This window comes from Corvus kubaryi, unplaced genomic scaffold (genome assembly GCF_017639235.1).
Source record: "Corvus kubaryi isolate FWS band 111438036 unplaced genomic scaffold, C.kubaryi_AGA036_p1.0 137, whole genome shotgun sequence".
In the NCBI taxonomy this organism is placed as follows: domain Eukaryota; kingdom Metazoa; phylum Chordata; class Aves; order Passeriformes; family Corvidae; genus Corvus; species Corvus kubaryi.
Window position 1 is genome coordinate 20,751,678 of NW_024580671.1, and position 21,042 is coordinate 20,772,719.

Consider the following 21,042-nt stretch of genomic DNA (forward strand, 5'->3'; position numbering starts at 1 on the left):
AAATAGAAGGCAGGAAGCTAAAAGGCAGGAGAAGGGGAGAGGATGGGGATCCAGTGGGAAATCTGGCTGTGACAGCAACAGGGGAGTGGTTGTAAGGGAAACAGATGGGAAGAAATGCAGATGGGAGATTAGGATTCAAACACATAGTAACCCAAACTTCTTTAAATCAGATGGTCATTGAAAAATGTAGTTTGCTTCCAGTCACTGCTAGAGATTGAACTGAATGATCTCAAGACGTCCCTTAAAATTAATATTATTTTTTGTTTAGCATCAGCCCTGCAAATTGCAAGTGCTTCACCTTACAGTGTATGCAATCAAATGGTTTCCCTTACTAGATAAAGATGATTGTACCAAAAAATGTACACAAAATCAGATCCCCATGGGAACCCAACAGAGGGGTAATTTATTTATTTATGGCCCTATGCATGAAACGCTACAAATAGGATTGAAATTTTTGAAATCAATATTTTTCTAGTATAAATCTTACGTTGCTATTAGCATATAATATTCTGTATCTACTATAGAAAAATTCACATATAAGAATTTAGAACCAAAAGATCCATATTAACTTTAAAAAGTTAAAAATAAAAAAGCCCCTGCAACGACAAAATCAAAACAAACAAACAAACACAGAGAAGAAGTTTAAAGAACCTGCAGGAAAAAACAGCTCCAGAGTGGATGATAAATGCATAGAGCAGATAAAGGAGCACATAAGGAATCCACGTCTGCTAGACCAAGGCTTTGAATTAACTTTAGAAGATGGAGGCAGGAAACAGCAATGAGGATAAAACGAACCATGTGTCCTGGAATAATTAGATAATTCTCTGACACAGCCCACACATTTTGGCTGGTTCAGGCCTGTTTCATGGCTGGTACCCTGTGTTCCAATGTCCTTTGTCCATTTCCCTCACTCTGGTCTTAAGTTCCTCTGCAACCACAAGCAGATGTTCTCTAAACTAAAATTCAGAACAGAGAAAACAAGTTATATTGAAAGGTTTAAATAACTAATGGGGTCATTAGCAATCTGACCAGAGTTGGTGATGCTTTGGAGACCCTTTGAGAGCAGATACATGAGCATGAAGTAGGAAGGAAACATAATTTTATAGATCTAAATATATCACAGACTGTGCTCTTAAAATATCTCAGCACATTCATGGGGAAGAAAGGCAGGGAGAACAGCACATCTACATGATGACTTCCCAGCATGTTGTACTCTTAAAAATGTTCATTTGTCATTGATATGATTTATTGTGCTCTTCACTTGGAGCTATTGTCAGTCAACAAGAGCTATTTCACTAATTTACAACTTCGTCAAATCAAAGTTTTAAAGATCTGCCTTTTTATCCAGATTATTTTTAGTGCAGGTGTTTTGCTTACACAGAAGGAAGCAGCGATATATTGTGATCAAAGAGGACTTGGAAGTCCAGAGTGCCAACACCAGCTCTCCATCAGGTGCTAGCTGACTCATTGGCTTTCAATGTGTAACTAACGACTAACAATCGAGGTAGCAGTTGATAAAACTGTCTCACTGAAGTTAACAGGAATGAACAAACGCTGTCCTAATGAATACTGATGCTGACTCAGCTAATACTGCTAAAGCATTATAAAATTTGAATTAAAAGTGTGGGGAATGTTATGATCTATTACCATCATTTCTCTCATTTGTGTGGATTAAATCACTGCAGACCTACGGGTTCCTCTGCCCGCAGTTCCGCTCTGCCGCACCCGGACCCCGCTACACCCCTCGCAGCCGCTCTCGGTGCCTCACAGCCCGAGAGGCAGCACCGCAGGGGCGCGGCCGGGCGCAGCGGTGCGGAGCGGTGCGGAGCCGTGCGGAGCGGTGCGGAGCGGTGCGGAGCCGTGCGGAGGGGTGCGGAGCCGTGCGGAGGGGTGCGGAGGGGTGCTTTGTGCAGAGGAGCCCCCGCCGCGCCCCCGCCCAGCCCGCCCCGGCCCGCCCCGGCCCCCGGGCGGCCAATGCACGGGCGGGGAGGCACGGGCGGGGAAGGAGCCGGGGAAAGCATCAATCCCAACTTTCTCACCTTGAAGGGAACCGAGCGCTCCCGATGTGTCCCCTCCTGCCGCCCTCCCTGCCAGCCCAGCCTCCCCAGGAGGGCCGTCCGACGGCCCGGGCTCGCCGCGCCAGCTGCCCGCTGTCCCTCGAGGGGGGGAAACCCGAGTAGGGGGGTGCCCCTGGGTGCAGTCCCCTCGGTCCCTGCTGCCGGGGCCGGGCCGCGGGCAGGGGCGGCTGCGCGGCGGGGCTTGATGCGGCTGCCATGGGGCGCGGGGCTCCCCTCGGACCGTGCCTGCTGCGGACACTGCTGCTGCTCGCCCTCTGCCCCGCCGCCGGCAGCACCTGGATGTGAGTAGCCGGGCGCGGGGTCGGGGTGGGAGGGCTGCGCGGAGCCCGTCCCCTCGTGTCCGTCGGGGCCCGGCGCTGACGGGGGGCTGCCTCTGCAGCTGGCTGGGCATCGCCGCGGCCGGCGGGCCCGAGAAGCCGGGCTGCGCCAGCCCTCCGCTGAGCCGCCGGCAGCAGGACCTGTGCGAGCAGAAGCCGGAGCTGGTGCCCGCGATCCGGGAGGGAGCGCGCCTGGGCCTCCAGGAGTGCCGCAGCCAGTTCCGACACGAGCGCTGGGACTGCCGCTCGCCGCCCGCCGCCCGCCGCGGGACCGCCGCCCCCACCGCCTTCGGGCAGCAGCTCAGCAGCGGTGAGTGACCGCCCGGCGGGGCCGCTGCCGGCACGGCGGGGCGGGGGACCGGGGCTGCCCGGCTGCTCCGGGTGTGCGTGGCCGCGGAGCCCCGCGGGGCGGCGACGGGCACCGTCCATGCGTCCCGTCGGCAGAGCCGGGCACAGCCGGGACGGGCGGGCACCGCAGCCGTCCTGGGAGGTATCGCAGGCACACGGAACGCACCCAGCAATCGAAACCTGCCCTTGTGCTTGCAACGTTGTTGTTGCTTCTTGTGATTTTTGCATCGTTCGTCCGTGGATGATACTGCCCTAGGTAGATCCACTTAACTATGTTGAAATGTTGCTCTTAGACTTACTTAGGCTGGGTTTATGCCCTTGTGTCATAGTTACTAAATGAGTGGGCTTACAACATAGTATTTCGAAAAGGTCACTTGCAGGTAAAAAAGTCTGCTCAAGGCACCAAATACAATGTAAAATGCCTTAAAATGTATCATATGTGCCAACTTACGTGGTATTGATCGGCACAGCAAAACCAAAGCTGCTCTTTTTTTGCATAGAATAATTATGGGATTGCTGGAATTTCCACTGAAACAAGGATGGGTTTTTTGTATCAAATGTCACACCAAAAGCTTTCCTGCAAGTTGCAAGGATTCTGCAACTTTATTTTAGCTCCCTGGTCACTGATTGTGTGATGAATGTGACTTTAAGTATTGTGGTACTTCACTTGGTGTTCACACAATCTTCACTTTGTACTAAAACAGTGTAAAACCCTCAAGCATTAATCGTGAAAAGATAAAGTAAGGAATAAAAAGTGATGCATATTCCAAAAAGGAAAGGGAAAAAAAGAAAACGAGAGAAGTTTTCCCCACTGTATGGAGCTATATGTATCGTATGTTAGTCCTTCTGTTCAACAGGAAGGACTGTTCCTGAAGACCCATAAATGAGTGGCACCGCTGACCTACAAAGCTTCACTAGTGTGTGCTGTGGAAGCCTTTTATGATGGTACCAGCACCACAGACTAAGAAACAAACAGGAATTTTCCTGTTCATGAGCAGAAACTTGAGAGACTGGAAATGGTTTTTACAACAGTGAAAATTGGCCCATTTCAGCAAAAATTCAGCTACATTTATTAACCACTCACTGACTTTCAATTTTCTTAGAGTATGCCTTGCTCAACACAGTTTAAAGCTCTGTGCCACATTATACCAGAAGTTTCAGAGAATGGGACAGGTGTAAGAAGCTCAGGCAGGTCCCTCCATGATTCTTCTGAGATATAGTCTAACAAGTAAAGGCCTTTCATGCTGCTGTCTTTCCCATGGCCAGCTTATTCTAGGAAAAGCACATGGCCTCAATCTTTGTGCTAGCCTGATTTCTGCCTGGCTTAAGATTTTTGGGGCTCTTTGCAACCTTTGTGAATTATAACAACATCAATGTTTACTAAATTTAGCATGAGGTAAGTTTTGGCCCTATACCAAAGTAACCTGGGATCATGACAACTTCTGAGATTTAAACTAACCTTTTCTTCTTCAAATCAATATGAATAGTGAAAAGCAGAGTGGAGAGTAAGGGGTTTGGAATGTGGTTAGTTTGGGATTTGATTTTTTTTATTTGTTACTAAAACTTAATTGACTTGAAAATTTCTGTGGCAAATAAAGTTCCTAATCAGATTTAGAAAGAAGTTACCAAAAATTGCACGGTATAAGTAGCAAGAAACAGCACCATTAATAGCATGGTCTTATGAGGAGGCCCTGAAGTCATTTTGGGATGTGAACATTCACTGCTTTGAACAAGTTAACGCTACAGACTAAGCTGTGATGACTTTAAACTTGTAACTGTTCTCCTTTAATAATCATCTGTCTTGTAAAGTCCCTGTCTATGGCCCACCCAGGAAGGTAGTCGGAGGGAGTTAGGGAGTAACATTCCCACGCCTTGCTGTGTAGGCACGAAGGAGACCGCGTTCATCTCGGCGGTGACGGCGGCGGGGCTCGTGCACTCAGTGACGCGCTCGTGCAGCGCGGGCAACATGACCGAGTGCTCCTGCGACGTGACCCTGCGGCACGGCGGCTCGGCCACCGAGGGCTGGCACTGGGGCGGCTGCTCGGACGATATCCACTATGGAATGGCCTTCAGCAGGAAGTTCCTGGACGTGCCTTTCAAGAACATCACAGGCAAGAGCGGGAGCGGGCTGGTGGCGATGAACCTGCACAACAACGAGGCTGGAAGGCAGGTAGGTGTCATTCAGATATGGCAGCAGCTGCTTGATCACCTTCATTGGCAAAATGGCATCAGCCAAAGGAGGCGGGTCCTTGGCTGCAGGTATTCATGGGCCCAGTGGCAAGAACAGCAGTAACATCACCAAAGAAAGCATGCGCAAACTCTGAATCAGAGCTGGTTTTAACCAACTAATCTCTGTAGGTTAAAATAAAATCCACAAAGTAAGTAATAGATCTACAGTGCTTAAATAATATATTTATCTTAATTAGATATTTGATATTCAGTTGCAAAATTGAAATAGTACTGTTATTAGCATAATACAATATGATTTTTGTCACTGATTATTCTGTTACTATCATGACCTGCATTTTTAATTCTCTCTAACACTAAAGGAGAAGGCCAGCTGGACACAAGGCCTCATTACTTATCCTCAGTCTGCAGTCCACACCTGAGAGTGCAAATTTAACATTGTCAGAGGGGAAATCAAGAGTTAATATTTTCTTTAAAAACATGGGATAGAAATGACACCTCCAAAGTAGCTCATTGGTTAGGACATGCATCAAAGTGAAAGGAGACTGACTTTGGATGGTTTTTCTTCAGCCCAAAGGACTTCCAACCCAGGGCTGCTGATGAAAAGCGTGTGTTTTGCTGTGTGGCATTGGATTCTCCTTCCTGTCCTGCAGAGGATTTAAAATGGGGGCAGAAATAGCCTATACAGGGAGATGTGAACCTGTAATCTAGTGCTTGGAGCTTACATTTGGAATGGCAGAGATTTGGATTCTGATTTTTCCTTTAAAATAACTTTCTTTGCTTTACCTTGGAGATTTTAACTTTAATGGCTCTCTCTGGGCCCATAATACTTTTAATCTGTTCTATTTAGTGACACAGCTTTAACTAAAGGGAAAAAAAGAAAGGGAAAACCTCTGGTTTTGACTGCACATGTTGATGGACTCCATTGTAACTCCAAAATTTCCTGTAGCTAGAAGCAGCATCAGTGGGTTTAACTGTAATCAACTTTCCTATTTGCATAGACAAGGAATAGCCATAGTAAGTCATCGTAAGAATGATACTGGTATAATTGAAAATTACTTTAATTTGAATTTTTACAGGTAATATGTGTTATTTCTTTTAAGCTAAGTAACTGGAAAAGCAGAAAATCTTTCAGATCTCTTCCAACCCAAACCATTCCTTGATTCTGTGGTACTATGACATAGACCCTTTTCATAACTGAAGTAGATGAAGCAAGCTTTAAACCTAAGTAAATGCTGAGAACAGTTACTGTGAGTTTAATCAGATGCCAGTCAGCTAAATCATCTCCAAGGAAAGGTGACTGGTATCTTGTAGTAGGAAATGTTAATAAGAGGAACAGAAGATTAAATTATTATTTCCTTAAAGAAAGACCAAAGTGTTGTTTATCATGTTTGTAGAGCGAGATAGTTAAGGCAGAAATATATAGTCAGCTTCCATGCATAAATACTTTGTAATTTAATGGCAAAATGTAGGATAAAGCAAATATTTTGATCACTGTCCAGAATGAAAAAGAATGTTTATTGTTGGTACTTGGGATTTCTAGAAACAATATTATCTGAAGTTTTAGCATAACTCTTCCTTTTTGTATTTTCAAATTTTAACTAGGAGATGCGAAAAATGTTGACCTTCATGTTTTGGGGCTTACAAGAAGGATGTTTTGATATCTTATGACCTTTTATAATAAACACTATCATGTATCATTTGGTGTCTTGCAAGAGCAGTCTAACAGGGACAATGCTTCTGTGTTTGTTTGGAGTTAGTAACAGAACTGGTATGTGCAGAATTCTCTTGTTTGTCTCCTGTTTCAGTACAAAATGTTATTTTACACTTCCATATCTCATACGTATCATATCAACATATAAAAATTTTAAAACTGTGTGTCTTTTGAGTTGTCCACCTATCTGACTCTCAGAAGATTCAGATTGCATCCTTATTCTGCTACAAGATAAACATTCATCATCTTAGCACAGCAATTTTCAGTACTTAGATGTGCATATGTGATTTGGGCTCTTCTGCTCCTCATACAAAAGGATGTGGGGAGTCAGGCACTATGGTTTCACTATCATTGTATTAGTATTATTTTACTGCTGGAAAAATTGCTCACTTTTCCACTTGTGGAAATTTATTTGATGTGGGACTTGTGTTCTCACATTGAAAAAGCCTGGCTCATTGGAAAGTTTGTTTTTACTGACATTTGTGGATTGGTAAGAGACTCACCAACAGTTTGGAACTGTTCTTAAGTGCTGCACCTCTGGTAGGACATGCTTGCCTTCATGAATAATCACATTAGTTCTACCAGTGGCTGAAATTGGGACGTTTGATTACACGCATCGGTTCCTATTACAAAACAAATATTGGCAGTCCTTGTCTCACAGCTGAGAACAGTGCCTGCAAACAGAAAGCTTAACTTGGAGATATTAAGCATTAACTGCCATTAGAGGGTATGCAAACCGTGATTCCATTGACACTCTTCTTTGCTGCAAATCAGTCTCTGCTTTCTGCCCATCTGTCTGTTGTAGCCACAGATCCCCACCCTGTGCTGCTCTCTCTGTTAATTGCATTGGATCAGTGAAAGGAAGACAGTTTAAAAATTATCTTTCTCTCAGGTTTATTTTTAAAAAAGAGCAGTGTTCATCCCTGTTCATCACTTAACCCTGCACTCTTGTTGTGCTTGTACCACCAAGACTGAGTGGCAATAGGGCCAAGAGGAATGGCTCAGATGGACTTGTGGATGACCACAGCGTTTGTGGACCCAGATCAGTTCCACACTGATCATTTCTCACAAGCTATCAGTCAGTTCTATAACCCACCTAAGAAAGCCTGTCCCAGCTTGCTCAGAACGACACATCTATCCACTAGGTTTCTGCAACAGTGCTCCTCTGAAGTTCTCCATGAAATTTTGTTTTACAGGGAGAATCCTCTCACTATTTCATGAATAACTGAACAGATTCACCCTATGCATCGAAAGTGTGAAACAGAACACTGGTTGTGGAGTCAGCCTGGAAGTCGTGGTCCCAGTAACTGTGCACCCCAGTCCCTGTGCACTGCTGAGACACAGGTGTGTGCTGCAGCTGTGTCCCACCAGAAGGCCACATTGACTCTACAGGCACCATCTTAGGTTTCCTTGCAACATCAGGAGAAGATGCCTAGTCCCTAAATTTTGCCAGATGTTCAGTTATGGGAGTTTTTTCATTGAAGTTCACATGGCAGACTGAGATCCAACAGCACGTTCTATGGTCAGACAAAGCAAAGTCTCACTTCCCTGTGCTGGCAACCCAAAGTATATTGGAGTCCAGGCTGAAAATTTGCCCAACCTAGCAGCTGGGAAGCAACACACTGAATCACATTTGTAGTTCTTGCATTCATCTGATCATCCGTACACTGCTAATGTATGCTGCATTTTTGTATTTTGATATCAGTCTAAGACTTCAACATCAGTTTCTGCTCCTGTTTCAAAACTCTGTCTCCCTCTATTTTTGTTTAATTCATCCTCAGAGAAAGACTCTATCATCTGCTGGGCTACTTGCCCACATGGAAGTAACTCACCCTTAGCACCTTAGCAGACATGTCCAGAGCTTCCTCTGACAGTTTCTGGATCCTTCTGCCCTTAGTAAGTACCTTATTGTACTGCAGTGAAAACAAGGATTACATACGCACGATATGATTTAAAACTAATTTGAAATTCTAGTTACTTGATGAAAATAGCCAATCATTCAAAACTGGAAAAATACTGTCAAATTCTCTCTAAGTTGTGTGTAAAATTTATCTTTTGATATTGTGTTTCTCTTTTGCTTCACATTTTCATTAGGTCATCTGTCTTCTGACAGACTTTCTGACCGCGGATTTTAAAATCTCATCTGCCTCAATCACTGTTACATCTTAATGATTAATATTCTGACTATGCAGTGATTTCCTTATTGACAGATTCTTGAGATATGAGCACAAGGTCAAGTCTGTCTATTAAAGAGAAACTAGTCTGTGTAGAAGAGATGGTAAGTATCTACCAGTATTAACTAGCAGTTGATTTGCCATTGAAAGAGTCTGTGTGCTCTGGGGTGAGAGTTTGCTTGTTGCAATGTTCTTATTTCTTCCAGTAGTGCAGAAAAATCTCCAACTGCAAAAGCAGCCCACAGCATGTGGAAGTATCTCCTGTGCAGGTGCATCTCTTCGCCAGGTGTAGTTTGCAAAGGCTAATGGCTGTCCTAGGTCAGGGCATATGCCTGCTCTTTATTGCTAACGTTTTTTGTGAATGTCTTGCGTGTTTGGCTTCCTTAGTAACCTCCACCAACAAATAGGTCCTGTTTATTCACCAGAGATGTGACTCCAAGCAAACATTTTGGTCATGTGTTTAATATTTGTAGAGATTTATGCAAATGCCAGCTCAGGCTTGTGTCAATACTTTTGGGGCAGAATGTGCCAGGAGGCCTCAATGCCCACTGAAATCAATGGAGTAACCATGCTGGACTCATCCCAAACTTCGGTGACCACAGTCACCACGATGGAAAGTCCCAGTTTAGCACATAGGTTAGAAATAGCTCATTTGATTTACCCTGTGCCTTGACTGGTTTTGGAACTTTTGAGGACGGCATTTGTGCTGCCTGAGCTACCAGTATGGAGTCTGGGACTAGAGTTTATTTCTGGTCCTGCAGAGGGCCAGTGGGGCTCGGTAGGATTTCCAGTCTCAGATCTCACTGCAGAATCAAATCTTAGGAACTGGCATAAATGACACTACTTTCTCAGGGGCAACCAGAGGAGGGTGATAGATTCGTCTTCTGTTTTTTTAATTCAGTTTGAGAAAGACAGAAATTGACAGCAGTTAATATTTGTGAAGGCTGTGGGATAAGCGAAGGTTTAGGATGAAATTTAACAAATATTGTGTCATTGGGGTGCTGGGGGTTTTTGTTTCCCCCATGTTTTGCTAAATAGTTGTTCCTCCAAAGAGGATTAATTTGAATATGCATTGGCCTTGATGCACGAGAAGTTTCAAGACAAACTTATTATTAAAATCCACACTCACTGTTTAATTTCCCAATTGCTTTTGATTTGCTTTCCTTTGGGAAAGGTCAGTAAAATGGAAGATTTTGGGCTTTCCACGCTATTAACCAATGGCCCATATGAGTCTACAGGATGGCTCCAGAAGGTACAGTAATGGAAATGTAAAACAAACCAAAAATTATGATATCTTGTCCTTGTGCTACATCTGTACATGTGTGATTTTTCAGTGCCTTTTTCAAACTCTAATGTGAGAGCTGTCACAAGACTAATTGTATGATTTTATACTATGACTATTACATGTTAGAGAAGTAAGTATTGTACTGATTGCTGAGTGTTTGAATCAGTCTCAGATAAAGAAAGTTACTGCTTGTTTTCAGATTTCAGTTATTTGAGGCTTGATCTCCTATAAACTGAGCCAAAATTGTTGTGTGTTACAAAAGCTTAACACAGGCTTCAGATTCCCATTGTTGGTCAGACAGTTACTGTTCAGCCCAGCCCTTGGTTCTGCATGGGCATGGAAAAGTAACTCATCTAAAAGTATTTTAGTGTTGGTAATAACTGTGGAAACCTTGCTAAAACATTGACAATTATAAAAGTAATATGAATGCAACTATCTAACTGTGTTAAATAGAGCCATTATGAAACTGGAAACACTAGGAACCCATACTAGAACTAGTATGCCTAAATTAAAAGAAGAGGGCTTAAGACTATAAGTGAGAAGCACACAAGATTTACTACAGAATACCTGAGTTGAAGACACCTCTGCTAAGCCATGGCGGGTCTTTTGACAGACTTTCTGTGAAGCTCAGAGACGTGGCCATCCTCCTGCTCCTCCAACAGAGTTTGTCCTGAGGTGCCTCCAGGATGTGCTGCTTCGGGTTCTGAGCCACAGTGGTTGCCCAGCCACTGTTGTGTGACCTCAGCCATTCCTGTGGCCTTAGTTACAAACTGGGTTGTGAATGTTTAGTGATCTTCTTGGTAGCTGTAAGGTACCCTTAAAAGGCAACGCAACTGGGCACTTACTTGCCCAGTAAGTGTTTTCCGGCATAGGAGGGGTGCTGTGACCTGCCCTATCCCTGCTTTCCCCTCCTGCTATTCCCCGCTAGACCCTTTCACCCATAAGAGCCTTCTGCATTCCAGCAGTGGGAGGAGCAACACAGGACATGTCACTTCAGGTATTTAGGATCCTCCAGAATGAAAAGCCATCCAGAAATCACAGCTTTCATTGTTGTGATTCAATGTTGCTACATTATGGCCATTGCAAACTGCAAATGAAGAGCATGTCTGAAGATCATGCCTCTCGTAGTGGGGGTCCAGGATTGGAAACCTGGTTCCTAACATGTGCTCTGACTTCCCTGTTATGGAAATGGCAATGGCAGCTGTAATATCAAATACTTTGAGACCTCTGTGTTACCGATGTCAGGCAGCATTACTAATGAATGAAAGACCGCATCCAAATGTTGTTCTCCCTTTACTTTCAGGCTGTAGCAAAGCTGATGTCTGTGGATTGCCGTTGTCATGGTGTTTCTGGATCCTGTGCTGTGAAAACTTGTTGGAAAACCATGTCCTCCTTTGAAAAGGTTGGCCGGTTTTTAAAGGATAAGTATGAAAACAGCATACAAATATCAGACAGACTGAAAAAAAAGCTACGCAGAAAAGAGAAAAGCCAGAGAAAAATACCAATTGGGAAAGAGGACCTGCTTTATGTGAACAAATCACCCAATTACTGTGTTGAAGACCAAAAATTGGGGATCCCTGGAACTCAGGGAAGAGAATGTAACCGCACCTCGCAGGGACCTGACGGCTGTAACCTGCTGTGCTGTGGGCGCGGGTACAACACCCACGTTGTCAGGCACGTGGAAAGGTGCGAGTGCAAGTTTGTCTGGTGCTGCTACGTGCGCTGCAGGAGGTGTGAGACCATGACTGACGTGCACACCTGCAAGTAAGATGAAGTACAGGAAACATGGCCAAACCATCCACCCTGTGTGGTGCACACAGCTCCCGCAGGCGCAGCAATCACAGTTACCATGTGGGATTTCAGAGGGATCAGCCTCAGGGGGAACAGGTACTGCTGGACAACGGGTAGTCCAAGCATGCGGCGACTGAAACAACAGCTGAGTAAACATCAGGCTGCATGAGGGGACAGCTTAAAGAGCAAAAAGGACTCCTGATGACATGTTTGAACGTGTCACTCCATGAGCAGGGACAGATGCTAAACTTTTCAAGTATTTAAGAGCCACAACATCCTGAAGATCCATGTGGTGGGTAGGTACAGTGGAGAAATCTCAAGATCTCATTAGCCAGAGACTGAAGAGTTAAGAGAGTCCGTAAGACACATTAGATATAGTCCTTATGTCTGTGCTTTTAAAACTGGGACGAGATGGATCCACTAGATAGTTCATTTCTGCTGACTTCAGAAAAACCCACAAAGATAGGGAAAGAGTTCAGCTGTTGACCACGAAGCATTTGCTTTGCAGGCGTTCGGAAATCTGCGTCTGGAACTGAGGAACGTGTGTGACTGCAGAGAGCTCAGCAGTGTCTGCCTGGAAAGGGAAGGTCAAGCTGTGCCCAGGGGAGAGAGGCAGAAGCACAGCTTGGTGAATGTGAATGGGGTGCCAAATAGCAACCTTGGGATTTTTAACAGGCTGTCCTTCAAATACACAAGGGTCAGGCCTGAGAAGGGACAGAAACAGAGTTTGATATTTGAAGGAAATAAAACCCCCTGCAGGCATTTCCTCAGTATGTGAGCACACATTTTGTGAGTCAGCTGGTCATCACCCCACTCTTGAATTCTATGCAATAACCTGCCACATTCAACCATCTCACTGGTGGTTCACCATCATTATCAAAATTAACCACATGAGATTTAGCCCAAAGGAATCTGCCATAAAGCAAAGGATTTTTTAAAACATATTTTCTTTATAGAATCAGCAGCTAGAATTTTTCATTAGGTTGCATCCTCAGTAAGTTCAATGCACAATGTAATTTATGGATTGGCTCACAACACTAAAATATTTAAACTGTTAATGATAACATTTTCTCTGCCTCCATATGTTGGCTTGATTTTATTTTACATCTGTGAAAGGTTGTTTATTTTTATGCAGTGATTTAATGCCTGGCTTAAAAAGCATCATGTGAAAGGATTACTGTTGTTTAATTGTGCAAAGAACTATTTTTGATAAGACAAGAAAGTTTATATTTTGTAAATATTTAAATTATGGAAGCTATGTTAAAGGTTTCCAAAACTAATGTGATAAGACTACAGCTCTTGAGATTTGTTGGTTAGATATTTGTTAATATTGTAGTAGCCTTTAATTGATTTTTATTTGCATGTGCTGGGGGAAATTAGTCAGAGAACTGCATAAATGTTGGGGTTTTTTACCATCAGGGTGGTTATAACTGATGCAGTTACTATACACTGATGAGAAACTTACTGTGATTTTCTAAATGGTCAGTTAATTAGTATTCTGCATACTTTCTTTTTTGATTATTCTCTTAAATGCATTTTACAAACACTGAAATCCCAGCTCCAGCAGTAAGTACTCCCACTGAAATCAAGGGAACTTGGAAGGGTTTGCAACCCCTTAACTTCTTCCATACTAACAGCCAGTTTTTAGAAACTTGGATAGTTTGGCTGAGGCTTTCAAAGTTACTTTGAAGAATCAATTTCCTAGTTGTCAATTATTTTCCCAGGAAAGATGGTGACCAGATTTTGAACTGTCTTTATTGAATGTGTAGGTCAGGAAGAAGGAAATCCTTCTGTGTTGTGGTATTTCACTGCCTTATGTGGATTATTTTAGGAACATCAGTTCAGCAACAATGAAGTCCTTTATCTGCTGGTTCTATTTGGACCTTTACTCCACATTTGGCCAGTCCATACCCATTGGTCTGACCAAATTATTACCTTGAGACCACAAAAGCTGCTGTCTGTGGGAAAGGTGCTCAGCATGCCAGTAAGGCACTGTCACAGGATGTTTCAACACCTTCTCTGTGAAAACTTGGATAGGGAGGACACATTATGGTGGAAAACCCTGAAGAGACAGTTGTGACCCCAGGTTGTTTCAGTCTTCCAGCAGTGAAAGTAAACCTACAAGTTCTTCAGGCTGTGCCACAGGACTGATTGGCAGCATGGATGGGAGATGACTAAACAGCACTAAGTTCAGACAGAATGGTATCATACTCTCTGCTGAGACCATACTTGGGATAATACAATTTTGACCATTTAAATAACCTTGAAATATTACTTGAGCTCAGCAGTTTGTTGGCTTTTGGGGTTTTTTTTCCTGTTTGCTGATTGTTTCATAAATACAATGCTAAGAAACACTCTAAACCTCTTGCACTGTAGTGCAAGATCAGCAAGAGGAACAGAATTAATTAGCTGCTTTGGCTGCCTTCAGGGATCAGAAACTTCCCAGAGGATGGAGTGATTTCTGTGCATTTTACATAGTAGACAATTAGTTGGACTATTACAGTGCTCTGTACTGATGCCTACTGATCTCTCCAACGCCCTGAAACAAAGTTTTCATATCTGCATTCTTCAAATGATAATAAAGAGACTGTGTTAATTTTATTAACTAATATCCTACAAAACTTAACACAAGGTGCAGTTATCTACATGGTGGGTTAGGTCCTTTTGAGGCATCTATGAGGACTAAGATATAAAAGTAATAAATCAAGACCTCCACCAAGTTTTTCAATGGGATGATTCAGCTGCCAAGATCTGGGAACTTGAGGCTATACTGATAAAAACAATGCTGAAATATTCAAGGCTGAAAAGGATAACTAGAGAAGACTGCTGGAGCATTTGGTAGGAAAAAAACATTTGCAAGCTATGTTCCACAGAAGATAGCACTCTCTTCCACTACCATCCATCAAGCTCAAAGAGGAAACACAATTCCTCCTCAGCTTGGAGTGCCTTTTTTCATGGTTTTGCATGAGCCTGTAGCTATATCATGCTATGGACAACACCATAAGAAAGGAACAGACCTTTGAGGCAACAGGTGATTACAGATTTAGAGATTATAGCAATTGAAATGCAAGATTAAATGAACTGGTTTGCATGTTCTAGAGAGGGGAACGTAGGGCTAGGAAGAATGTAAAAAGATACCCAAGTGGAGAGTCATCCATTTTTAACTTGCAGAAAAGTAATTGTTAATTTTCAGCTAAGAAGATTTGGATGGCACATGAGCCAATCTAGCTAGATGGACAGTTAAGCATAGGAAGAGATATCTGAGGAATCTGTTTCAACCTGAGTCTATGAAGGATGCCTTAGATCTTTGTAAAGTTGAAAGGGCTAACTACAGAGGCAGCAAGGAGGAATTAAAAGTGGCTTTAAACTAATGTTATCAGAAATGCAAAGAAACATTTCAAGTAGAGCATGTTCTCTCTTGCCATTCTTCACTTTTTCACCCCCAGGGAGGCAGGAGCAGGACACAGCTGAGCTCAGGTGTTTGTGCCCTGTTGGCCTGTTGCTCAGACGGTGAGAAACAGGGTCCCTTGTATTCCTTGTACAGCATCAGGAGCCACTGACACCCCATGATATCACTGAACAGGTCAAGAGCTATTCTCACACCTGAGGCTGAAGCAGGAAAAGTTCCCATCTAGCCTCAAAGGTTTCTTCAAGTTTCTTTTGCAGGCCACTTGTATTAAGATTAGGCTATGGCCTTACAGCCTTAAAACTGAAGAGGATTTCATCAATAAAAAGTCCTTTGCTTAGTCTCCACCTTAGCCATGACCCAAGTCAGGTAGGGAGGGACTGCAGCCCTTCCCATCCTTACACAGGAAAGTCAGTCAGCACTTATGATGGCAATTTCCCCTTCTGAAATTACCCACCTGGCCTCTAATTTTATTAATGCACCTATTCTTGAAAAACACTCAGACTGCAGAAAACCCAAACAGTTCAGGAGACATTACATACACATCAAGCATTTAGCAGTCACTTCAATGTTTGAGGAAACTAAGTGCCACAGTAAGACCTCTGGAAAGCAAAACATGCTGAGCAAAATAAAAGCTTTTTCCAAACTGGCAACCAGGAAACTAAGGCTGTAAAGGGGTCTGTTTTTTCCAGAGGAAAAAAGAAGAAGTTGGATCATGAAAGACACTAGGAAAAACTGAAGACACATGAAAAACTGAAGAGACCCCCTTCAGTTTCTTTCTCAGGACTCCTGTTAATTCATATAAAGCGCCACTAATAAAGCAGTTGAGAGCTGTGGTTTACACCGAAGTCATCTTCAGCTGCCTTGAATCCCAGCTGGGGGTTCCTTGGTCAAAATTTAGTTGAAACCTTCTTGTGTCCTTCCCCCTTCTCTTCTCACAGGTTGTGGGGTATGTCTACCTCAAAACATAAAGCTTTCTCTTCCCTTCCCTTGCTGCTCGGTTCTTAACAAGTCTGCAAGATGCTACAAATGTTCCCATCACCTTATATAGGAAAATATGGATCCTGGAGCTTTGTCACACACAGGTATTCATGTACAAACACCTTCATTGTTGCAACTGATTTCCTACCACCAGCTGGAGAGGCCAGAATAGTCATCTTTGTGCTTGGCAACTCAAATGAAATGCAGATAGATTACCAGAAAGCCTCGCTGATAAAATTCAGAGAGTTCACCTCAGCAGCAGGATACTGTAACCTGCCCACTCAAGGCAGAGAGGGCATGGCCAGATCTTGCAGCAAGTGAATAGGTCATGACGATGGACAACAGCAAGGATACCCCATTTGTGTGGCCACTCCAGTACAACTTTTAAATATCTGACAAGAGTCCTATTTAATATGATAGCATACAGCTGTGAGGACATGCCTTAGAGAGTAAGAGGAATATTTCCATCAAAATTTTAAGAATCAAGTTATTTAAGATGTAACAAAAATAATCCTACCATTTTATTGTTTTAAAATTGTTTAAAAAGTTTTTTGCAGACTTTAAAAGGTTTTTGCAACTTTAAGGGGTTAAGAGAATCATGATATATTTACTCAACTTGGATAGCTAATAAAGGCACATATTCTCCATTTAATTTTGTAGAGGAACTCTGAACTTTTTGATTTGAAGATGAAATATTCATTGGCGTTCAAAGCCAAAAGAATGAAGACAAGTGTAGTCCAGGGAAACTACTAATGCAGCCAAATAGGGTTTCTTCCTCTTAAGACCCTGCTGAGTAACTTCAAAATTATTTTGATGTTATTCTGGATAGCAGCGTAGCCAATACTGGCATATACACCAACGGAACTGTATTTCTGTGAAAATTCCAGGACTTACACTGTTAGTTTTTCACAACAGCCTTAAGTAATGAAATAGAATTTCAAACTGATTAGAAAAGGGGATTTTACTTCAATGAAAAAATACATACAATTTTAACACATTCTCCTACACAGGAAAATCTGGAAGATTTAACAAAAGCAGTTTCACTGTGTCAGGTGCATTTTATGGAAGTTTTACATGAATATTGACGGAAACCCACATTATTTAAAAAGCTAGTTAAACATAGAGAACAACACAGAATCCAGTCTTACTCTGGTATCAGAGATTATTTATTTTCCTAACAAGGTAATTCTCAATATTGCTTGAAATTTTTAGTGCACAGAATTTGTCTCAGAAAACATCAACAATAATACCATTCCTAACACCTCTGTGTTAAACTCACTGTGGGCTCCTGAAAAATCCTTTTTGGCTTTTGCCCCATAGTACTACCTTGAAGTTTTTTAAGACTATACCAGAATTCATGACACAAAGCTCCAAGAGATTACAGCCAGTTCTATGTCAGCCCTAATTTTGTGAATATGGACACAGTCAGTTACACCATACTAACTTAGTTTCAGGAAAAGTTCAAGCTGGCCCTACTTAGAAGAAATACAAGTTTAGGAATAAAGCAAGTTCTTCTCATAGCTCTGATATAAACTAAAGAATAAGGCCACTTAAACTTGGTCCTTTTTTTTCCCCATTAATAAAAAGGATGAAGGAAACATCACCAGTTAGGTTTACAAGTCACACACTGCATAACCCAGGACACAACACTCTCTCTAACATTCCACTGAAGAAGAGATTGCCTCGGCTCATGAGAAGTAATGTTGCAGTAAAGGTGCACAACTGTGTACCCTGAAACAACCCTCACTAGAAGGCAGACTGCTTTCTAACAGGCTCTTTGTGATGAGAAATTTATTCCTGATGTTAGACCTAAAAGAGGAAGCTCTTCCATTAGGCACATTCACTGCGTGACCAGCCACTGCAGCTGAACAGCCACAGGGAGAATCAACAGTTAAGCAGTGGTACAAAAACTGCAATAAAAAAGGAACAAATTAGCCATATTAGCCATAGTACTGCTGCTTAACGTGCCAAGTCCCTTCTATAAACACTTTCAAGTTACGTACAAGTTCTTCCAAGCCGCTTTTAAATATCACACACATTATTCATATATTTATCTCAGTTCATCCCCAAAAGATTAAAAAAAAAAAAAAATCTATTGTGCTTTTCATGGCATATTATCATGTCTTCCTTTCATTCAGTTATATCATTATTCAGTTTTGATGGGGGACTACAAAATAAATTTTTGGAGCACTTGGTATTAGAATAACCAAATAGATTTAATAAAAATTGATGCTGCCATTAAAAAGGCAGAGGATAAAAAAAAATTAAAGCTCCTTATTAACGCATCACTAAAATCTACAATATTCCATTAAGTTTACGTAGTCACAGCAACATTGCACTGTTAAGAGGACAGTACATTTGTCAGGATCTGTTTATTGTCCACATACGTAAATCATTAGCCAGTTATCTACAAGTATCATTTACCACAGGCAAACTAAATACTGTGCTTTTAAGAAACCGGCGTAGAAATGATTGGATGTTTATTTTATTTTGGACATATTTACAAAAAGAATTTCTATGTGTTAGCAATAAATACTCCCAATATTCAAAATGTCAGTGCTCATGCACACACTGACAAGATGGCTGCATGCTTCAAAAATAATTTTTACAGTACAATCTCCTTCATAGCCCTCTCTCTAATAATAGCAGAAAGTGCATTTTCTTTCATATTCTTTCTCCTTTTCCTCTGTTTTCATTTAGTCTTGCTTCTGAGGGATACAGCCTTCCATCTCAACAACTTCTGGCCAGCCTTCATACTTGTTTGTGTCCTTGTTATTCTTTATATGCTATAAATGGAAAATATCAATCTGCCATTAATGTGGAGTCCTTTATCCTTTTGCTTTAACTCACAGCTTTAAGACATGTACTTATTTTCAGGCCACAGACAAAGAAAAAACATCATGATTAACTTCTTGTGCTTTGAATCAAATATAACAATCTGTCAGTATTCACCATTTAAAGAAACTTGCTCAGACAAGTGTATGGTAAAAACAGTTACGCCATACTGGGAAAACATTTTTAAATTTTATTGTGGATGTTTGCTTAGGAAGAGAGAAGCAAGGAAATGACCAACTGCATTAAAGCATGACCCACTAGGTAAAAATAAATAAGGCTACTAAATTTACAAGGCAATGAAAGCAAATAGTGAGATTTTAAGGAACATTTTATTTTTCCACCAAGGAACCATCTGCAGTCAGGTAAGACATTATCGCCTCCAAGAGTCTGACACTGTTTCTGCACTTAGTTTCCCCTCCCTTGCAAAGCTGGCCGAAGAAAACACATCTTCCTTACTCTCCTTACTCAGTAATTAAAGGCAACATTGACACATGCTGAATTGTAACAGCTAAAGTATGGGAATATATTCTATTTCAAAATTTGGCTATGGCAGCAATTTGAGAGAAGATCAAAGCCAACAGCTGGGAACACGAACACCTTAACTATTCACTTATGTCTTGGAAGCTCACCATTATTAGTGCATCTAAAATACAACTCGGGGAGAAAGTTTTGAATTCTTCAGTTTAATTTAATCCATTAAAAAGATAAATGATCTAGTTACGGGCATAATAAGATCTATACCATATAAGATTTTTTTTCTTATTTATGAGTCACCAAAGAGTCCTTTGTGTGTTTAAAAGGAGGAGGCTACTCAAGGAAAAAGCCTGAAAATAACTGCGGGCCAGTACTGCAATAGATACCCATCTTGAACAAATGCATGGCATTTATAAAACATGCTATGCCTCTATTAATGCAAGCTGTTAAATTCCAGGAAGCTACAGAATCACAAACCTGTTCAAATGGACTTTTGGTCTTAATTCCTTTTCCACCGCAGAAGACCCAGTTGTCTCTGAAGCCAAGGTTAGTAACGGATGTGCTTCCTAATTCAGCGATCAGTTTCCGTGCTTCCTCATTAAGCCTTGAAAAACCAGAGAAATTCAGTGTGTCAATAAAATACATGCCCTAAGAGCTTGCATTGCTCAGTGCACCAGTCTGCTTTGATCTTATTTAATATAGTTTAAGTTACTCAATATTGGGGAAGATCTATCTTTCAGAATCAGGTAAGGTTAGTTCTGAAATCACCCAATGCAATGAGTGCTGCTTTCCATACTATAATCTCAAGGAACCAGGATATAAACCTATCACTGCATCAACAAAAGCCAAGAACCCTCTGTGGGAATTTATACATATATCTCCAGTCCTGTTAGCAATTCTCCAAGCAACTAAAAAACTCAGCCTTTAAGTAAACCTTGTTTGCAGGCTCAAGCCGAAGTCTAGATAAAGTAAAAGCTATATTTTAGATTAGAAGAATGAAATGACTATCTGAAAGAAGTTCTCATCTGCTTGGGGCAGTTAATTCAAAATTCAGAATGCTGCCTCACAGCATGATTCAGTGCCTGTAAACCCAAGTAGGATAATTTTAGTATCAAAAGGAAAACAATTCTGTAGGATAAGTTATCATTCCAAAATCTCCATATAGCAGCTCTTAATTTCTTCCTTTAAGTTACTAAATGTGCCAAAGTTACTAAATGATTACCAAACAAGACACAGACTTCTGATTACTACCCCCTATTGAGATATAGCTGTATGACTATACACTTTAGCCAAATTTATGAAAATTATTAAATACTGTGGAGGTTATTTGCCCAACCCATACTCCAACTTCCTCAAGCATTAGGGCAGCTTGATTCTTCACAATTTTGTTTCCAAGAACAGGCCTTTATATTTACAATCAACTACCAGTGGTAGTTGTAGTATTTCCAGCAG

At 41.8% G+C, this 21,042-nt stretch overlaps 2 protein-coding genes across 5 annotated transcripts in view; one reads left to right on the top strand and one right to left on the bottom strand.

Annotated features, from left to right (window-relative positions):
* The first annotated feature begins 1,946 nt into the window (after positions 1-1,946).
* On the top strand, positions 1,947-16,933 carry WNT16 (Wnt family member 16). Of its 2 annotated transcripts, XM_042018119.1 has the most exons (4): positions 2,186-2,359; positions 2,458-2,705; positions 4,627-4,913; positions 11,407-16,933. In XM_042018119.1, the coding sequence occupies exons 1-4, from the start codon at positions 2,274-2,276 to the stop codon at positions 11,869-11,871; spliced, it is 1,086 nt and encodes a 361-aa protein (XP_041874053.1). In that variant the 5' UTR covers positions 2,186-2,273; the 3' UTR covers positions 11,872-16,933. The 2 variants fall into 2 exon arrangements, with proteins under 2 accessions (XP_041874052.1, XP_041874053.1); XM_042018118.1 differs by lacking the exon at positions 2,458-2,705 and having other exon boundaries at positions 1,947-2,359.
* A 291-nt stretch (positions 16,934-17,224) lies between these two features.
* FAM3C (FAM3 metabolism regulating signaling molecule C) overlaps positions 17,225-21,042 on the bottom strand; it is a 60,350-nt gene continuing 56,532 nt past the window's right edge. For all 3 annotated transcript variants that reach the window (XM_042018122.1, XM_042018120.1, XM_042018121.1), the window contains 2 exons: positions 20,068-20,194; positions 17,225-19,067 (listed from right to left, as the gene is read on the bottom strand). In XM_042018122.1, coding sequence (XP_041874056.1) covers positions 18,978-19,067; positions 20,068-20,194 — 217 coding nt within the window. In that variant the 3' untranslated portion in view covers positions 17,225-18,977. The remainder of the gene's footprint in view (positions 19,068-20,067; positions 20,195-21,042) is intronic.

Coding starts and splice junctions, on each gene's coding strand:
- WNT16 (XM_042018118.1), top strand. CDS start 1,975: ATGCACGGGCGGGGAGGCACGGGCGGGGAAGGAGCCGGGGAAAGCATC. Junction 2,360..4,626: donor GCCGCCGGCAGCACCTGGAT/GTGAGTAGCCGG, acceptor CTTGCTGTGTAG/GCACGAAGGAGACCGCGTTC. Junction 4,914..11,406: donor ACAACGAGGCTGGAAGGCAG/GTAGGTGTCATT, acceptor CTTTACTTTCAG/GCTGTAGCAAAGCTGATGTC.